General features: G+C 35.3%; 1 protein-coding gene across 1 annotated transcript in view; it reads left to right on the top strand.

The window, feature by feature from the left end:
- The window catches only part of PACRG (parkin coregulated), a 223,746-nt gene that overhangs the window by 119,826 nt on the left and 85,845 nt on the right, over positions 1-18,075 (top strand). Inside the window, exon 7 of the mRNA XM_048296681.1 lies at positions 2,131-2,280. Within this exon, the coding sequence (XP_048152638.1) occupies positions 2,131-2,280 (150 nt within the window). The remainder of the gene's footprint in view (positions 1-2,130; positions 2,281-18,075) is intronic.

Here is an 18,075-nt window from a genome sequence, read left to right as displayed (position 1 = left end):
TGATTTCTGTCAATGATATATCTCTTAATTAATTATTGGTGTGTGTATGAATAATTAATTTTGCTAATTTGTAATAATGCATAAAATTGAATATAAACATTCATGCTGAAATTGTACTGAAAATTACAAATGTTAGTGATAATTTCCCTATTAGTTCAGTTAGCTATTATTTATGTGCAGGACAAGTTAGTAGTGAATAAATCTATATGTTGGAACCCCAAAACTTCCTCTTCCAGTCACTCTTTCATGAAAATGAATAATGCCTGTTTCTCTCTGACAGAGTATTTTCCTACCTGAGACTTGGACCCAGTCTTTAAAATCGTGTCTGGGGGTCTCTCTTTGCTAAAGCAGCCTTAGAACGTCTATCCTCAAAAGTGTAATTTGGAATAGCCAGCCTCTTTGCTGGAACTTAGTGTGAGCATGCTGCATTGTTGGGCTTCCTCTCCACACATTATTTTGCTCAGAGACAATATGAAATTAAGTGCAGCCTGGTGACTACAATAGGGACTAGAAAATAGGAAGTATGGAATTCAGTCTGTATTTTCATTTGACACTACTCCTTTAAGTTTGATGATGTGCAATAGTACCCTTATACCTTGGGCTTTCTGTTTTCTAACAGTAGGTTCAGTGTGCTGTTCACAAGCATGTAAAGAGGCATGAAGGGAAGTAAATAATCATTTACTAGTTGATTTTTGAGAATTTTCTCTGTCCATTCACACAACCAATCTGCTCTGCCCTTGCTTTGGAAATCTAGTTCTGATTTTTAACACTCAGCAGGCATGTGATAAGAAGCAAAAGCAGGTGGGTTACAGTGCGTTTGCTTAAAGAGATGGAAAAACTGACACTGCTCCTTTGTGGAAATACTTCTTCATCCCCTATGAAACAGCATTCCTGTGCTCTGGTAAAACTCATCATTGGAAATACTGAATCACAGAATTGTAGAGTCATAGAATGGTTCAGGTTACAAGTGGCCTTTAAAGATCATCAAGCTCCAGCACCTCTGCAATGAGTAGAGAGATATCTTCAATCCTTTTACTTTGATTTGAAGAGGCAGTTCTTGAAGTTATTAGTAACCCCTCTTCAATTTTTTTTTATGTTCTTTGCTACAATTTTTTCTAAATGCATATACTTTGTTACAGTGTCTCAAATCACATATTTATATATTTCTGTGTTTATAAAACATAGTAATGAAAATGAGCTTATCTTTTTCAGTTCTGTCCCAGTGCAATGATATAGAAGTCTATGTAAGTGGGCAGAACACTGGTGGGCAGACCAATATATAAGAGCATACCAAATTTGACAACTGCTAACAAATTTATCCAGCTGCATAATTTCAGAAATGCTTTTATAAATAGATGGATTTTGCAAGGAAAAAAAAAATACTTATTTCAAGCATGACTCATTTTTAATTAAAAGAGAATGCAAAGTACTTGCTTTTAGTAAAATTAAAAGAGGAGAAACAAGAGGTTTTTATGAAATGTCTTAGTGTCATAAGATTAGAAGCATGACACTGAAAGCTAAGAGAAAAATTTAAGTAGGCTAGACAAAATCTTTTTTTTTCCCCTAGAATGTTTTTCTTTTGAAAAAAGCCTACAAGGTTTGTTTGTGTTTTTTTTTTTTTCTATAAACATTTGCTTCATTGTACTGATTCTCAGAATACTAGGAATTGTCAGTTGAATGAATAAAATGATCATGAAAAAAATAAGTACAAACATACAAACAGTAATTGTTGCACTAGAATGCATCTGTTGTCAACCTTTGCAGGTTGTCTTGCAGTTGTACAGTTCCATTGGCCCCAAATGGTACTTACTGAACATTTATTTTTCATTTGTTTGGACCACACCAGTGTTATACAGGCAGCATGAGAGAATAATGAGCTGCATTCTTTGGGTTACTGAAGAGTCAGCACAAATTGTGGGAACAAATAACAATCAGACAAGGCAGTGTTTTATAACATCAGGACTGCAATCCATCTTTGGGATCTTTCTAAGCTGGGCTAATAAAGGCCCACTTACAATTCCCGACAGAGTATAGTTTAATTAAATTTGTCCATTAGAGGACTCCTCCCCCTCCCTCTACATTTTAGAAATTAATTCTGCTTTCTGCCTGTTGTTCTTTCTTGCATCACAGATGCACTGAACCTTCGTAACCGACAGATCCTCTGCACCACACTGAAAGTCCTCCAGCACCTGGTGGTGTCAGCTGAAATGGTGGGGGAGGCCTTGGTGCCCTATTATCGGCAAATTCTCCCAGTCCTAAGCATCTTTAAGAATATGAATGGTGAGTTATCCTAACAGACACTGTGTCTTTCAACTCCTAAGGCAAAAAGGGGCTTGAGGCAGGGTTAATTAACAATGAAGTTAAGATTTATTACTGTATATAAACTCAAATCCATTTGGAACTCTAAACAATGTAAACTCCCCCTCTTACTATTCCCTAAGGATGCACTGAAATTAACAATTTCATTTATTACTCCTTGCACGTAGAGTTTATTTAACACAGTACAGAAGCAGTGAAGCAGTTCTATAATCTTCCAATAATTAAATTGTAAAGTTTTGTAACAGTCTTTTGAATACATTAATAAACTGCAAAGGTTTTTCCTTCCCTCCAACACATTAGTTTAGTCCAGCTGTTTTATTCCATTCTGTGCTCTCCACAAGCAATTTTCTGCTACCAGAAGGTTTAGGAAAGATTAAAAATAAAAGTAGAGATCAAACTAATTAATTTGAGGGTTGAGAGAACTCCATGTTGAAGAAGAATTTCAAGTTAGATAATATTGAGCAAAACAGTGAAGTTTGAAGTTATTGCTGCACACTTAGCAGCTTTTATTATAGAGAAATTAGAACTACTTTATATCTACAGTTAAGTATGTGTTTTCTTTGTAGTGCAGATCTTACCAGTTTCAGTCTTTAATAACTGGTACTATGAGTTCTATATACCGTGAATACGTTTACACCACAGTCACCAGCTGAAATCAACATGATGTATATTGCTTTTGCCAAATTAATCTTTAAAATATTTTTCTGCAGTAAATATATCTCTACTTATTTTCAATTATCTACAGAGTTACTGACTTTAAAATTTCTGTTACTGACTTGTGGCCATATAGATGAAAAGAAATTAATTCCTCACAAGCTTTCAAAAGAGGGTCTTCATTAAATTCATGGCATTTTAATAGTTCTCTGCAGGACTCCTTCCTGTTGTACTTTCTGTTTGCATTACTATATAATGCCTTATACTCACTCTTTAGTGAGTATAAGATTCAAATCAGATTGAAAAATGCCTGTTCAGAGACTGACTTGGAGGCACAAATGAAATTTACATTTTAGATCCCTTTAGATACATTTACATCTCTGACTTCATTTTACTTAGAAACGTGCAGTAACATGGAATTCCATAAATGCAAGTTTTTTCTGACAACAGCTGTGGCTTTCCAGAAATTGTGGGATGAAAGCTTATGAGTGAAATCAGTAGGCTGAAGTTAAGAAATTTCTGTAGGTTTCTTTATGAATTGGAAGATTTTCCCCTAAGAGATCTAATTTCAGTATCTGGCACAAAACAAGACTGTAAAAATTACTCTCATTGATTAATGAATATACTACACATGCTTTTTTCCAAATTTCAGCCTGAAGTAGCCCATAAATTCTCTTGACGAGGCTTTTCTACAGTGATTTCAGATGAATAATAGGGAAAGCTCAAGTGTAGGCAGGTACATAGATTAGCAAGGCATTAGACCCAATCTAAATATATCTTCAGTTTTGATTGTATTGTGAGAAAAATAAAACATATTTTCAACATATTTGCATTTGATCTGTGCTCTGTGAATTCAAACTACACTAAATCATGGTATTTGACATTTAAGAACTAAAGCCCCAAAAATAAATGAAAAGTAGTAGTCCAAAATTAACTGATTTTGTTGACTCATTACTTTTTTAGAAATAAAAATTTTGGTATTACCAGGAATGAAATAGATGCTATTTGCTAGGCCTACCATATGAAACTGTTCAACTTACTCTGTACTTATATGTGGATGATAGGGAATACCTCTGTCTTCTCCTTCCACAAGAAGATTATATTTCATTCCTCCTTCACTGGTGGTTGACAGAAAATAGAGGGTCCTTTCCTCCTCTTTTTATCTCACATGAGCTAATAGGCAACTGAGGTGCAGGTGTTTGCTCCCAATTACAAGGAAATTGCAGAGGCTGATCTGGGCTATTTTTCTTCACTGTTTATTGATACAGCTGAAAGAAGGGGTAAGTGAAGTGTAAATTCTTCTTCCTTCTTTTCTGTATACCTTGTGAAAGTAAGAACTGTGGTGCATCTTCCAGGACTTGTATGATTTGCAGTCTATTAAATCAGACACTATGGAAGTTGGTCCAGAATTAAGTTAACTGGAAGAAGCTATGTTTTAGTCATTGGCACCTCACTAGATCAGTACCTATCTGATGAAAGGAGCTCTGTCCTAAATTCATCATGTGTGAATACTACTCTCAGTAAACAAGCTTATAGTCAAGAGAATATTAAAAAAAAAAAAAAAAGAGTGCTATTAAGAAATTAAGTTCAAGTTACCTGGTGACCAATTTAGAAGAAACCAAAATGATTCTTCATGCAGTGTGTGTGGTGTGAAGCTATGGAACTCCCAACCTGAAATTCTTTAGATATAAGAGGTTTCCATGAGTTAGGTGGAGGCTCAGAAATGTCATAAAAAAGAGGATATTGCTTGTTTAGTAAAACACATATATCATTGCTATTGGTAATTTTTGTAAATTATAAAAAAGTAGAGTATTGATGAAAAATAAATTAGAAGTTTTAATAATTGAAAACCTATAAAACATGTTCACCCATCTGAGTCGTAAGATTCAGATTTTTTATTAAAATATATCAATGTAATCTAAGTTATAAATGCCAGGGGAAAGATCCAAACTTCCTGAGACAGTCTGTGTGAAAGCCAGAGGAGAGCGTTCAACGAACTTCTGAAGAGTCTTGTTAGTAAGCAAGGGGCTTCTTGGTGCAGAAAGCATACTTGGTGTGTCTGAATTTGTGCCCTCTCTGGAACTCAGGCCCTGCTGATGTTTGTTTTCCCTCGGGTTCCCAAGTGCCCTGTTGCAGGGCATTTTAACGTAAAAGAGCGAAGTTCTGGTGGAGCTGCTATCACTCGTGTCTTTATTGGTGGGGACAGGGAGAGTACCCTCGCCATCTGGCCAGAGTGTGCCCTGAAACAGGGTTGAAGCTGTGTGTTGGAACTGCTAACCAGAGCCGTAAGGCTGGCGCGAGAGCAAGAGAGGGGAACATGAGTATATTCCAGGGGTTGAGGAAGGGGAATACTGCTGAGATACAGGAGCTGTTTGTCTGTTTTCTGGAGACTGGGAGGAGACTGACAGTCTCCAAGCAAGCTTCCCAACATACATATTATACAAATTTGCTACTATATAAGATAAGAAACAAAAAAGTTTCATGATAGTGTTTACTAAATCTTACTATAAACTGTGTAATGCCACTGTAGTTTAAATGTGTAAGGTAAATGTACTCTTATAAAACTCACTTAAATCTTGTGAAGAGGGAAAGAAAATTCTGTATAGACTCAAACAGAAGTATTCTTCTTTTGCATCACAAAGCCCTTATCTTATTTTCTAAAATGTCTTTTATAAATCTATGAATTATCTGGGGTAAATACAATTAAAAACAAATACAGTAAGTCTGTTCTTTTATGGAAGCAGATGGAAGAGAAAAATAAAAGAGAAAAAAAGGGGGAAAAAAAAGGAGTCTTCAGAGCCTGGAATATGCTATTAGGGTGCATTTATACCAGAATGATGTCTGAAACAGAAACCTATTCATTAAAACTATTAGACTGTTAGGAAAAGCAAAATTCTCCTGTTTGATTTACCTGACTGGTAAAAGAAAATTTCATTTATTTAGTTTAGCAGCTATTTTCATGTTATCAATTTATATTATTTGGTAGTGATCAAGAACAGATAAAATAGAGTTAGATGAAACCAAAATATTATTAGGATTTACAGGCCTCAGAGAAGTGTGGGGTGCCACTGCTCTTAGGAAGGTACCTCTCCAGCATGGTAACTTCATATGTGGCTTGTCACAGTCACTGTGAGGTAAACAGTGGAAGTAGGGCAGACTGAAGCCTAACTTTCTTTTGGTTGTAATAAAAATGCCTTGACACTATCAATAACTTACAGCTAACATAAACTTTGGACAGTCTCTACCTATGCAGCCAGTCCTTGAAAATAAAATTTTAGAGGTATGACTGAGAGTACCTGATGCAGTTGTATCACAGCATTCAACCAAGTGTGAAGCCACAAAGCAGAATTATACTGCATGCTTTACAGCACCTGAACTTCACTTGGGAAAAAACATTCTCTTGTCCGGAAGGTACTTCACATACTTTGGAGAACGCTATTTTACAAAATGCAATAGTACTGCATAGACTCTAAAGGAAGAATCAGGACCTAAGTGTTAAATGGCAAAAGCGAAAGACTGTGCCTAAAGGTACAAGTCCTCCCTGTGTTGAAGTTCGAGTCTTTTCAGAACTGCCTGTGTATTCCAGAGGCAGTGATGCTCCTCCAAGTGGTTCATGGTTATTAGTAAGAAGCAGCAATTATCCTTTAATGTGATTGAATATGCTCTAAAGAAAAATCTCTTGCCCAGAACATTTCAACTGTTTCCTTCTTCCGCTGGGAAATGCAAAAGTTCTTTCACAAAGAATGTCAGTCCTGTTCTAAAATACTTTGCATGTTGCCAACTCTGTGTTCAGAAATCTTGTTTCAGATTTAAAAAACCCCACAAACAAGACAAAAAATGGAACATCAAGGTTTACAAGGTAATGTATTTGAGGTTCTCCTAATTGCTCCTATGAACTTTGAGATTACAGATTATTCTCAGACAACTTTTCTCAGAGTTCCAGTGCTACTAGCTTTAGCTTTTCTTTTTTTTCCTTTTAAACTGAAAATACAGATTCCCAGAGAATTAGTTGATTCATTGTTGAAATTTGCATAAAAAAAATCAAATGCCATAAGATTATTGATAAAATAAGCCATGTTAGTATACTAGTAACATAAACTGTATTCTACATCCAGTTTTCACATTGTTCTTAGGCTTCATTATGATACTTATTCTTCCTATTCCTATGCATATTTTGAAAGGTTTTCTTTATTTCTAAGCTTTCTTTGAATTCCCTCAGTTATAATTTCTAAAATTTGACAACAAAGATTCTGATGTGGCTTTCATGATACACACTTCGAAGGAATAAGACCACCATGACACCACAGATCTGAGTGAAAAAAATTAGTTTTGATACATTTTCTGGGGGTTTTTTAATAGATACCTTTGGTACAAGGGGATTCAGAGCGTTCTGATGCATCAAAATTTAATGAAAAACATTGTGGTTTTCCCAAAATGGCATCTGCAAGTAAATCACCTTTTTAAGCAGATAAAGACAGATTGATTGCGCTCCAAAAAATGTTATTACCATACTGGTGAGAAGTAAAATATATTTTCGTCATTCCCAACTGTGTGTGTGATATTATTTCAACAGGCTTTCTGTGAATTATAGTTCTAAGGATATTTATTTAACAAATATTCTTCAATGTTTTTAAGAACATGAAAACATTTCTCGTGTATGAGATCCGCTGATGGTCTTTTAATGGTATTTTTCAAAAATGTCTCAGTACTTTTTGTCAAGAGTCTCATCTTGAAGGTAAGAATCTCACAAAATAATGCTTTATATTGTAATTGAGTAAGCAGGAAAGTGATCCTCAATCATTGTCATCTGTTGTCTCACCTTTTTTTGCACTGATCAATCTCATTTTATTTCAATGAGCCCTCTTACATATGGAGCTACAAAAAACTCACTGGAACTCTGAAGCACAGAAATTAGAGGGTCACAAGATCCACCTGTATTGGAGCATTTGTTGCCTTAGTATCTTCAATACAAAGCATGTGATTTTAAGCTGATTATGTAGTAAACTTCTAATGTATAATCAATACTCTGTCAGGTACTTTCTAACACATTGAGAGAATCATCACCCTTAGATCATAATTGATGGGTAATTTCTAATTACTATCTAATTTCTTAGCTGAAAATACAGCACCAGTCTGTGCAAAATAAAACTGATTCAGCTGTGATTAAATTGAAGCTATTCACACTTAGCATTTACTTTTAATGTGTTAATGGTCTAATTAATTCAGCATTTTGAATTTTTGATAAAAGAAAGATGAAAACCTTCCTATGTCAGAGGGTGATATATTACATCCAATATTTTCTTTTTCTTTTTTCAGTTTTTAATTTTCTGGGTATTATGACTCAAGGAAATGAGAGTTTTCTATTGAATGACAAACAGGGTGTGTGTGAGTTAGGACTTCTGAATTCACAGAAAATTCATGGACAAGTAAAATAGTGGAAAGTTTAAATTCTTCCTTTGCTTCAGTAGAAACAGCTGTAAAATGGATATAACCTGAAAGGGCTTGTAGGCTTCAATTTTGTTTGGCAATTAATCAGAGCTTTCACAAAGTACCAGGAGTGTGGATATATATGTCAGTGAAACATAATTTTCATAGAGTTAAGAATTCATATTGTGCTTTGCTTTAATACTTTTGCTCTATTTCTGTTCCTTTGGGAAATAGTTGCCTTTGGAAACCATGTTTGAGGAAGATCTGGACATTCAGGACTAGGCTTGGACAGAATTACAGTAGCATCAGTATGTCTGTTTATTCTGGATGCTTATACCTGTCTTAATATCAGCAGGTGTGTATCTGGCCTCCAAATGAGACAAGGAAGAGTTTAAGTTACCTGAGACGTCCATAGTGGAAGCATACTCTGACCAAATCTAGTGCATAGCTGTAGTACTAACATCAAAACACAGCAGGCATAGTAATTTTAGTTCATTTTGCTTGCAGCTTTCTTTCTGGCTTGTTTGGCATTGGGTTGGCTAAGAAGGCCAATGGCATCCTGGCTTGTTTCAGGAATAGTGCGGCCAGCAGGACTGGGGCAGTGATCGTCCCTCTGTACTTGGCACTGGTGAGGCCAGACTTCCAATCCTGTGGTCCATTTTTGGGCCTCTCACTGTGAGAAGGGCATTGAAGTGCTGGAGTGTGTCCAGAGAAGGGAAGTGGAACTGGGAAAGGGTCTGGAGCACAAGTCTTTTGTGGCTGAGGGAGCTGGGGGTGTTTAGCCTAGAGAAAAGAAGGCTCGGAGGGGATCTCATTTGCTCTCTACAACTGCTTGAAAGGAGGCTGTAGCAAGGTGGGGGCTGGCCAGTTCTCCCAAGTAATAAGCAATAGGACAAGAGGAAATGGCCTCAAGTTGTGTCAGGGAAGGTTTAGATTGTGTATTAGGAAAAGTTTTTTCATGGACAGGGTTTTCAAACATTGAAACAGACTGTCCATGTCAGTGGTGGGGTCACCAATCCTGAAGCTATTTAAAAGACTTGTAGATGAGGCACTTCGGGATATGACTCAGTGGTGAATTTGACATGGTTAGGTTAATGGTTCAACTTGATGATCTTAGAGATCTTTTCCAACCTAAACAATTCTATAGTTCTATGCTATTTTTTAAAAAATAAAATGCATGTACAGCTGTGCAAGCTGGAACTAGAACCCACAGTTCTCAACTGCTGTGACTTGTGTAACTTTTTCATCTATAATTTCTTCTTTGGGTAGGAGTTCTGAACTCTTTGCTGAACCTAACCGAACCACACCATAAGGGATGGTGCAGGCTGGCACAGATTTATCTAGAAAATACTACCCCACAGAATCAGCTAGTTCAGCACATGTCCCAGTTTGGTGGAATTGTATATCCGTAGGTTCACGGTTCCCTAGCTCCCCTGGGTAGATCAGAACACCTTCCATTCTGCAGTTCTGTTTAAAGGCCTTTAGGCTTTGGAGAAGTAGACTTTCATACATGTGCCTGAACTTCTCATTTTCAATTGATTTGCTGTAAGCAGCTTCCTATGGACTTTTTTGTCACCCAGGCTCCTGTTTCAGTTTGCAAAGAGCTGAGACACCTACATTTGTTCTCTAGATACTAAGGCTTTCTTTGGATCTACCCATCACAATGTAGATTGTTTAAAATTTGACAACTGCCCCTCCAGCTAGGAGTTATTCCTTTCTCCTGGGCAATTAATTTCTATGATTTTCACACAGTTGGTTTGCAGCTGATTTTTGGAATTGAGAAGTGATTTCTTCACTTGGATTTGCACTGCCAACTTCACTTAGAGCTACTTTGAGTACACACTAAATGATTCTGAGAAAATATTTGTTTTCTGTGTAATTCTTCTCTTTTTATATATGCTTACAAATTTGCCTCAAGTTTGAGGAGAGGTGATTTCAGCTTGTCACATTTCTTAAGGTAGCATATTTTTTTATTTTAAATATACATCTGAAATCTGTGGTCACATAATACTTTTAAATTGATTATACTTGTTTGTTGCAGATGTTTTTCTTTGTGTGCTCAATTAGTATTTCTGTTCTGAGTAAAATATTTCTGTGAAAGTCAGTGTGAGGTTGCCAAAATCGAAGAAATTTGTACTGCACCTGGCTTTCTGTTCTTATGTTAATAAAAATAAACCCTAAAACCAACAGGTGGTGGGGGAAGAGAAGCTTGGGAGAGAGGGAACTCCTTGTATGGATGACAATTTTTCTTGTGGCATCTTTCTCTTCCCCTGAAGGAAAACAGATTAAAGCCCCATATAATGGAATGATACCACTGGGAACATAAATATTGCAGTGTGATTAAACCACCAAAATACTCAGGTGATTAAAGTGCTTCAGGTCTTTCAGTTATTATTCTGTTATATCATTTCATCTCATTTCAAGATGTTGCTTTTTTCATAGTTTTTGAAGAACACTCTAGGCAACAAAATTGATTTTGTGAGGCCCACAGCTTTGGCCTATTGATTTATTTTTTTATATTGCACATCTATCATCTTTGTTTTTAGACACTCCAGCAAAAATATGTATTCTTGTTATAACATCATCTGGCTGTCCCAATACTGATGCAATTAGCACATGGAAATCTTTGCTTCTTTGACAGGACTATACTAGCTGAGAGGTACCCTTTGGACTTTTCTTATTTGAGAATTAGGTGAAGTAGATTAGACGTTTATGATAAGAGCATTTGCTTACTAATGTAATGTAATTCAAAAATTAGAAGTTTCAGCTAGGAATTACATTTTTGGGGAAAAAAAATATTGCAAAACCAACCAGCCAAACCAATCCAAACAAAAACCAAAACCAAACAAACAACCCCTAAACCACCTGGTTTTACGTTAAGACTTTCCACTTGTACACCATGTTAGGTTCCCTGTTATTTTTGCTTTGAAAACTTAACCGAACATTCAGCAAAAGTTAAGAAATGCCACGGCCATCACTGAACTCTCTCTCGTCTCACTTTGTTTTGTGTATTATGATACAGTTTCTAAGAAAAAGAATGTCACAGTACGTGGGAGGAAATTAAATCAATATATAATTAAGGATGTTAATAATTTTTCAGATTTAGCAGTTGTCAAGCTACCCTCGAGCTCAGTTGACACATGACAGTGATGGGGTTACTTGAGGCTACTGTCTGCCTTTGGTTCTCCAGTCCAGTGATCAGAAACCCATTTAGGGACAAATTAAATGGGAAAGGACTTTGGCCAATATGCAAAGCAGAGGTTGTCAAATGGTGCTGTACCTCTTGTCTCGCTGCACAGTACCTTTTCTACTTCCATAATGCTGGGTATTGGTTAAGACATTGATATTCTGAAGTGATTTTCTATAATGTCAACGGTAATTGTATATGTTCTTTTTCACTCCCAACAATCCTTGTGTATTGATATGTAGTTTCTTGTTTTTTACATAATGTTCAATTCTCAAAGACAGAAGCAGATGCATTTCTGATGTATTTGTATGGTATTTTTAATGGTGAGTTAATAATCCATGGTCCCTGACTAGGATTCTGAAGCTCAACAATAGTTCAACTACATAGCAATGATGTGACATTGAACTGAGGTAGGGATTGTGATTTGTAATTAAGTGTAGTTTTGTATTATGCATTATTCCTTATATTTCTCTTATGAGTATGTTAGTGTAAGGTAGTAAAAACAATGATGATCAATTTATGGGTTGATATACTTTAAGTGAGCAGAAATTCTAATTAGATATAAAAATTCAGAATATTTCTGTGGCTAGCAGAGTATAAGGAAAAGAACACAAATTTTAGCAAATAACTAAGGAATGAAACTGGATGCATAACATTCATAATTAATGGAAAATTTTGTTCAAAGAATGTCCTCCTCCTGCAAACCTCACTTTTGTGTCTGTTTGTCAGCCCTCTTTTTTCTTTCTAGAATTTTCTCCCATTTTTCATTCATTTTCTGATCTCATTGTACTTTATGTAAGCCTTACTTTTGAAGACTTTACTTTTGTTTTTATTTTTTCATCCAATTTTGAGAATAAAAAATACTTTCAGTTTTGCCGCTTTACTATTATTGTCAGTGTCTTTGTGTAAGAGAGAAGAGTCCTTCAGCAAATGCTGCCAAAAGAAATTAAATATATTTGAAGAATTAACTTAAAAATTAACTTTAATAATTAACTCCTGCTCAACCAAAGCAAATAGGAGGGAGCATTACATAAAGAAAGTTTTTTATTTTGTCTATTCAATGTAACATAATCTTAAGTTATATGTTTAATAAATCTAACCTCACTAATAGAAGTGCTATGCAAGAAAATGATATAAATCAGTTTTGAAACTGAGAAAGAAAATTACCTAACCTTTCATTGTAGAGGAAGTTCCTGAAAGTACTGTAGCTGAGGGATATTTCTGTGATATATGTGAAGACACTTTCTTCTGAGGATGTTTTTTTTCTTGAGATGGTTTTCCTTCTTGTTATCAGCTTAATACTAAGAAATTTCCATCTCTTCCTTGCCATTGTCTCAGAAGTTGTCCATCTGTGTGTTGTGATTTGATAAGCAAAGTGAGTATACTTTTCAGTCATGCTGGCTTGACTGAGTGAGCATGAGAGAAATGAAAAGAACCGGGACATATGCCCAAGATCCCTGAATCTCTTTATGTGGCTGTATTTTGGTTTAGTGAGAACCATACACTAACAAAAACCTTTACTGATAAATATAAGAGTGTGATGTTAAATGCGGATCGTACTTTAAACAGATTAAAAATGTATTCAGAAAGGCTGGATGTGTGAAATTAAGGTTCATCTTTGGAGCAACCTGTCTCCACTGATTGCAAGGAGAGCCTGGAGAGATTAGCCATTTTAGGAGCAAAATTAGCTTTGGTGAATACACTGTCCATGGGTTAGATTTCAGAGAGAAGCAGACTGTCCCTGTGGATTCATCTATCATCACAAAAATGCCAGTTGCAAATCAAGGCTAAGCAGTGGAGTGGTCATAACAGGCAAATCCTCAGAGATGTTCATGATTACAACTTAGAAAAATAAATGTAAGGCATATGGATAATTTCAGTTGCAGTTGCAGTCTCTGTAATAAAAACCTTATGTAGTATGTTATTTGAGCAGCAGCACAAATAGTTATCACAGGCATTAGGAAAAGGCAGTTTCCCTGTGGCACAGGAGACATGCTTGTTGGCCCCCAGAATCTCTTCTTGAAAGATCCGATATGATTTGTATTCTTTTTCTGTTAAATGAACTTGCACATACCTTATTTAACCACCTACTAGTAGTGCAAACAATTTGATGAAATCAGATATGAAAGTGAATGATGTTGTTGCTTTGGAATACTTTTTCTATTGTTTCTTTGGTGTAAACACATACTTGTTATAGGGGGACTACTGTGTCATAGGCCCCCCGAGGAAGAGATTGAGCAAATTTAAATGATCAGGAATGGTTGGCATATGCATATTTCTGTGTGAAAGGGAAAATCATGAACTTTCCATCTGGAATGATGCATGTGTAAGGATGGAACCAAAAAACATGAGAAATGTGTGTGAATTCTTTTTTAATGAAGGCAGATCTATAGTGAAGATTGTGTTACATTATTTTTATGGGTTTAGCAATTCAAGGTTCTGTTGAGGAGACACAAAGATTATTTCCTATATTCTTGAAAATTAAACTCTTCCTCTATGTGTTGTTATCAAACTTACAGAAAGTATTCTTGCTTCTCTGGCTGAAACTGGTTGGTAGTCAAGTGTTATTATTTCTTGTATGTAATCCCAGAAAAACCCATGAAACTCAAAGTAGGAGCAGAGACTTTTTTGTGGAAGCCAACTGGAGAACAAGAATTTCATGTGTGGCCTTGAAAAAAACCAATTTCTTGTTACTGAGATTTTGAAATATTACATAACTTGAATGGGATATATAGTGTAGGTGTACTGCAGATTTAAATATAAATAGTAGAGTATATGATCACGCAAGAGAAGTATTCCAAACCTTTTCTTTTTGGAAAATAAAATGAGAAAAATCTTTAAATTTGCATTATAATATTCTTAGTCCAAGACACATACAAAATAACAGGTTACTATTTGTTTTATGTTCTGTCCTCTAATGCAACTGATAGTTTCAGAACTTCCTGTCCTCTTTTCTGGGTCTCTGACATATAATTTCGGTTGCATTCCAGATCTTTAGGACATCTCTGGATCATACACTTCTTATGAATGAATAATATTGACTAAGGACTCAATTTACAATCATTATGCAGATTCTAACCTCTGCAGAGATTATTCAGAATTGAGGATTGTGAAATTGCCTGAGTGTCAAACTCTCAAGAAAAAAAACTAAAATCACTGAATCCAACAAAATTTTTTTCCCATTTTTCAAAGTCATACAGCATATTTGTCAGCTGTGGTCTGTCTCTATGTCTTTCTTTGTATAACTGCTTAGGGAGACCAAAGATATTTGTGACTTATAGTTCACAAAACTATCTAAACCCATAAAGTATAAATACAATCCCAAATGGTATAAAATACATGCTCAAATCTCTGTTTTGATAAAAGTAGCTCTGAGGAGCAACACATACACAAATTACCTTTTTAATATGTCATGCGATGAAATGTTCATGTTTTATTCAGCAAAAATCATGCTACTTTACACACTAATTCAGGCACTAGATGCAGCTCTTCATTTCAGACACTTGGAACTGAAGAGAGAACTGAAACCAATTTTATGAGGGTCAGATAGATGTCACCTCTGGCCCAAAAGACAGTGCCAAGTGCTATGCAGCATGCTTTCACCAGCCAGCTGGCAACAGGAAGATAAACACATTCCAAAAATTTATTTCCTAAGTAACTAAAAAGTTACTTCAGTTACTTCCAGGACAGTTTTTATTTGTTTTAATGATTAGGAAGTTAATCTGGCTTCATGCATTCCAAGTATTAATGTATTACTATGTGAATAATTCGGTATTTTTCCTGTAAGTTTAGTATCCAACATAACGCACCCTTTTTTTGTCCCTTGCCTAAAAATGAAACAATTCTTCAGCCACCATCTACCAATACCAGATATGCTAGGTGTGGCTGGATAGAGTGGAAATCTAGGCAAAACTTAGCACAGAAGTTTACTCTCTTATTTCTGCCACTTTTGTGTTGGTGGTGATTCCTGGCAGTTATAAGGGTTCTCCAGGGGTAGTGTCCATCTTGTTTTGCTGTTGATTTGAAAATCCCACATGCAAACACATTGGTAAAAGAAATCAAGACACCTTGTCAGTCTGAGCTGTTAAACAAACAGTGGTCCTCAAATATCATCCTACCTTTAAGCTGTCTGCATACTCTATGGCAGTTAAAAAATGTTTGTTAAATGGCTGGAATATATGCAGATTCTTCACTGATTTGTTCTGTTTATGGGTTTGCATTAATTAGATACAGAAATTCAGACAACAATTATGATAGAACAGTTACATGTTAAAATATTTGAGGGGGTATTTTTACAAGTGAAAACAATTGTATTTCAGTTGAGAATCTGGATTATGCAATAAAAATTATTTCAAGCCTTTTTTTGTAATATGTAATTTTTAAAAACAGTTAACACTATGCTGTTTGTCTTTCTTATATTTTTTGTTCTTTTACTTTTGATCTAACAGACGCACTTCTCAAAACTGCAGAAGAAATACATTTGTTCTGCTTTGTTGAATGCCATCAGACTTACAAAGTATGTTATTAAAGGGCAGGATTCTGCACACACTGACTTTACTATAATTAATATTTACCATGTTTTTTCTAGTGCAGTTGTTCATCAACATTACAAGAGAAAGGTCCCTCTTGTTGCATTTTTTAGAATGACAAGCAATATGCTGTTTATATAAAGGAGCCATTTGGAGACAATGGGTCCACTTCTCATCCTCGTTCACACTGAGGCAACACTTTTCATAGTTATTGATCCCAAGGAAACAAATTGCCAGGGGAAGCCAGGGGATTTCACAAAGTGAAGGCCTGTTGAAAATCTTAATGAGAGCGGACTCTGGTGCTAACCAAGCAGAAGTGTTTAAGTGCAGAAGCCCACATTATCAGATGCAGTGACAGTAACCATGCCACAGTTCATTTATCTGAACACTAATGATATTAGCTATGCATATATTAATTAGGTATTATGTTTCCTTTTACATGAAATTATCTTCCCACTGGAAGTAGTTGTGAGCATACGTGTTTTGATTCCTGTTACTTTGTTTTCTGTGTAACATCTATCTCTGGCCAGGACAGGAACAAACTGTACCTTTTCTACTGTATGTTTCTGGTCAGAATCCCATTTAGCTGCTGCTATATCATCACTATTTCATTAAGCTATGATTGTTTATCTGCTGTAGTAGGACCTCATGTGTTTCCAATATGAAAAAAAGTGAAATGTTGTGAATTCATTAAAAATGGCAGGCAAGCCCTTCAGCAATTTCAGCTCTGTACCTGGATAATTTTCTGGTCTCAGAAATTTTTATATAATTTACCACTGGGTAACTTCACTACTTTTCTTTCAAGAAGAGGCTTCCTTTGAAATTGACCTCTACCACAAATTTGTGATTTCCCATTGTGTTTTGGGGAAGTCGCAAATAGAAACAGAAAGTGGGAATGCTCTTAAAAATCCATCAAACACTGGGGACTGAGATGCAAAGTTTAGCAGTGGGGTGAGTACATATGTGATGAAATGACATTGTGAAAATCAAGAGTCTTTGACAGAACATGTACGAAGTGTACAAATTCTAAATATTAAAGCTTATAAATTACAAGATTACAAGAAAATCTATAATGATTCATATTGATCCACACAATATTTATTGTTAAATGTCTTCAGAGAGGCGTTAGTTTTATTTCAAGACCTTACTCAGTATGGAATTTATTTTAGTTTAAAAAAATTACACAAATGGCAGCATTATTGTAGGGACAATATTGTTGAAGGAACTGCTAAGTTAGACAAGGAATGACCTTTATGTAGTGGTGCAGGAAATAAAAAACTAATTTCAATAATAGAATCTTCTATTTCAAAAGTAAAATTCTGATTTATGTCCATCTTTTCAGATTTTTTTAAACTTCTTTTCTAATAAATTACTCTGCTCTCAAGAAAAACTCAGAGATGAATTACAATGAAGAATGACATTTCATTTTTTTCTTTTTTAGATCTAATGTAGATCTAACCTACATCTAGAAGTGCAACTAGAAGCATATTGATCTGGAAGGGTCTAAATTTAGTTTAACTTGGACGTTTTCTGTACTTCCAGTTTGTTCTCATCAGTATTTATGTTCTTTCACTCCTGAGGACTTGCAGATATATCTTAAAGTTTTTCTCTTTCCTTCTGTGAGGAAAACATTATAAACTCCAGATTTCCTGCTTTAGATATGAGAATATATTAAAAACAGGGACATTTTATAATACTTCATTAAAACTCAAATAATTATTACTCTTTATGCTGTTTCTATAAGCACCATTGTTTTGTAAACTTTATGGAATTTTACTTACTGAAAAAAATTATTTGAAGGGCCTCTTTGGTTCACTTTAAATAGCAACTTTGTCACAGAGTAGAATAATACATTAAGTCTGCAGTATTTTTTTTCTTTTTAATTCGTGACTGCTTGAGTCATTGTTTAAAATCTAGTGCTGCTTGCAATGTCATCTGAGAAAGAATGTGACAAACAAT

The sequence above is a fragment of the Corvus hawaiiensis genome, chromosome 3, assembly GCF_020740725.1.
Source record: "Corvus hawaiiensis isolate bCorHaw1 chromosome 3, bCorHaw1.pri.cur, whole genome shotgun sequence".
NCBI classification, from domain to species: domain Eukaryota; kingdom Metazoa; phylum Chordata; class Aves; order Passeriformes; family Corvidae; genus Corvus; species Corvus hawaiiensis.
The sequence above is the reverse complement of the archived record's forward strand: the minus strand, read 5'-3'. Positions and strand labels throughout refer to the sequence as shown.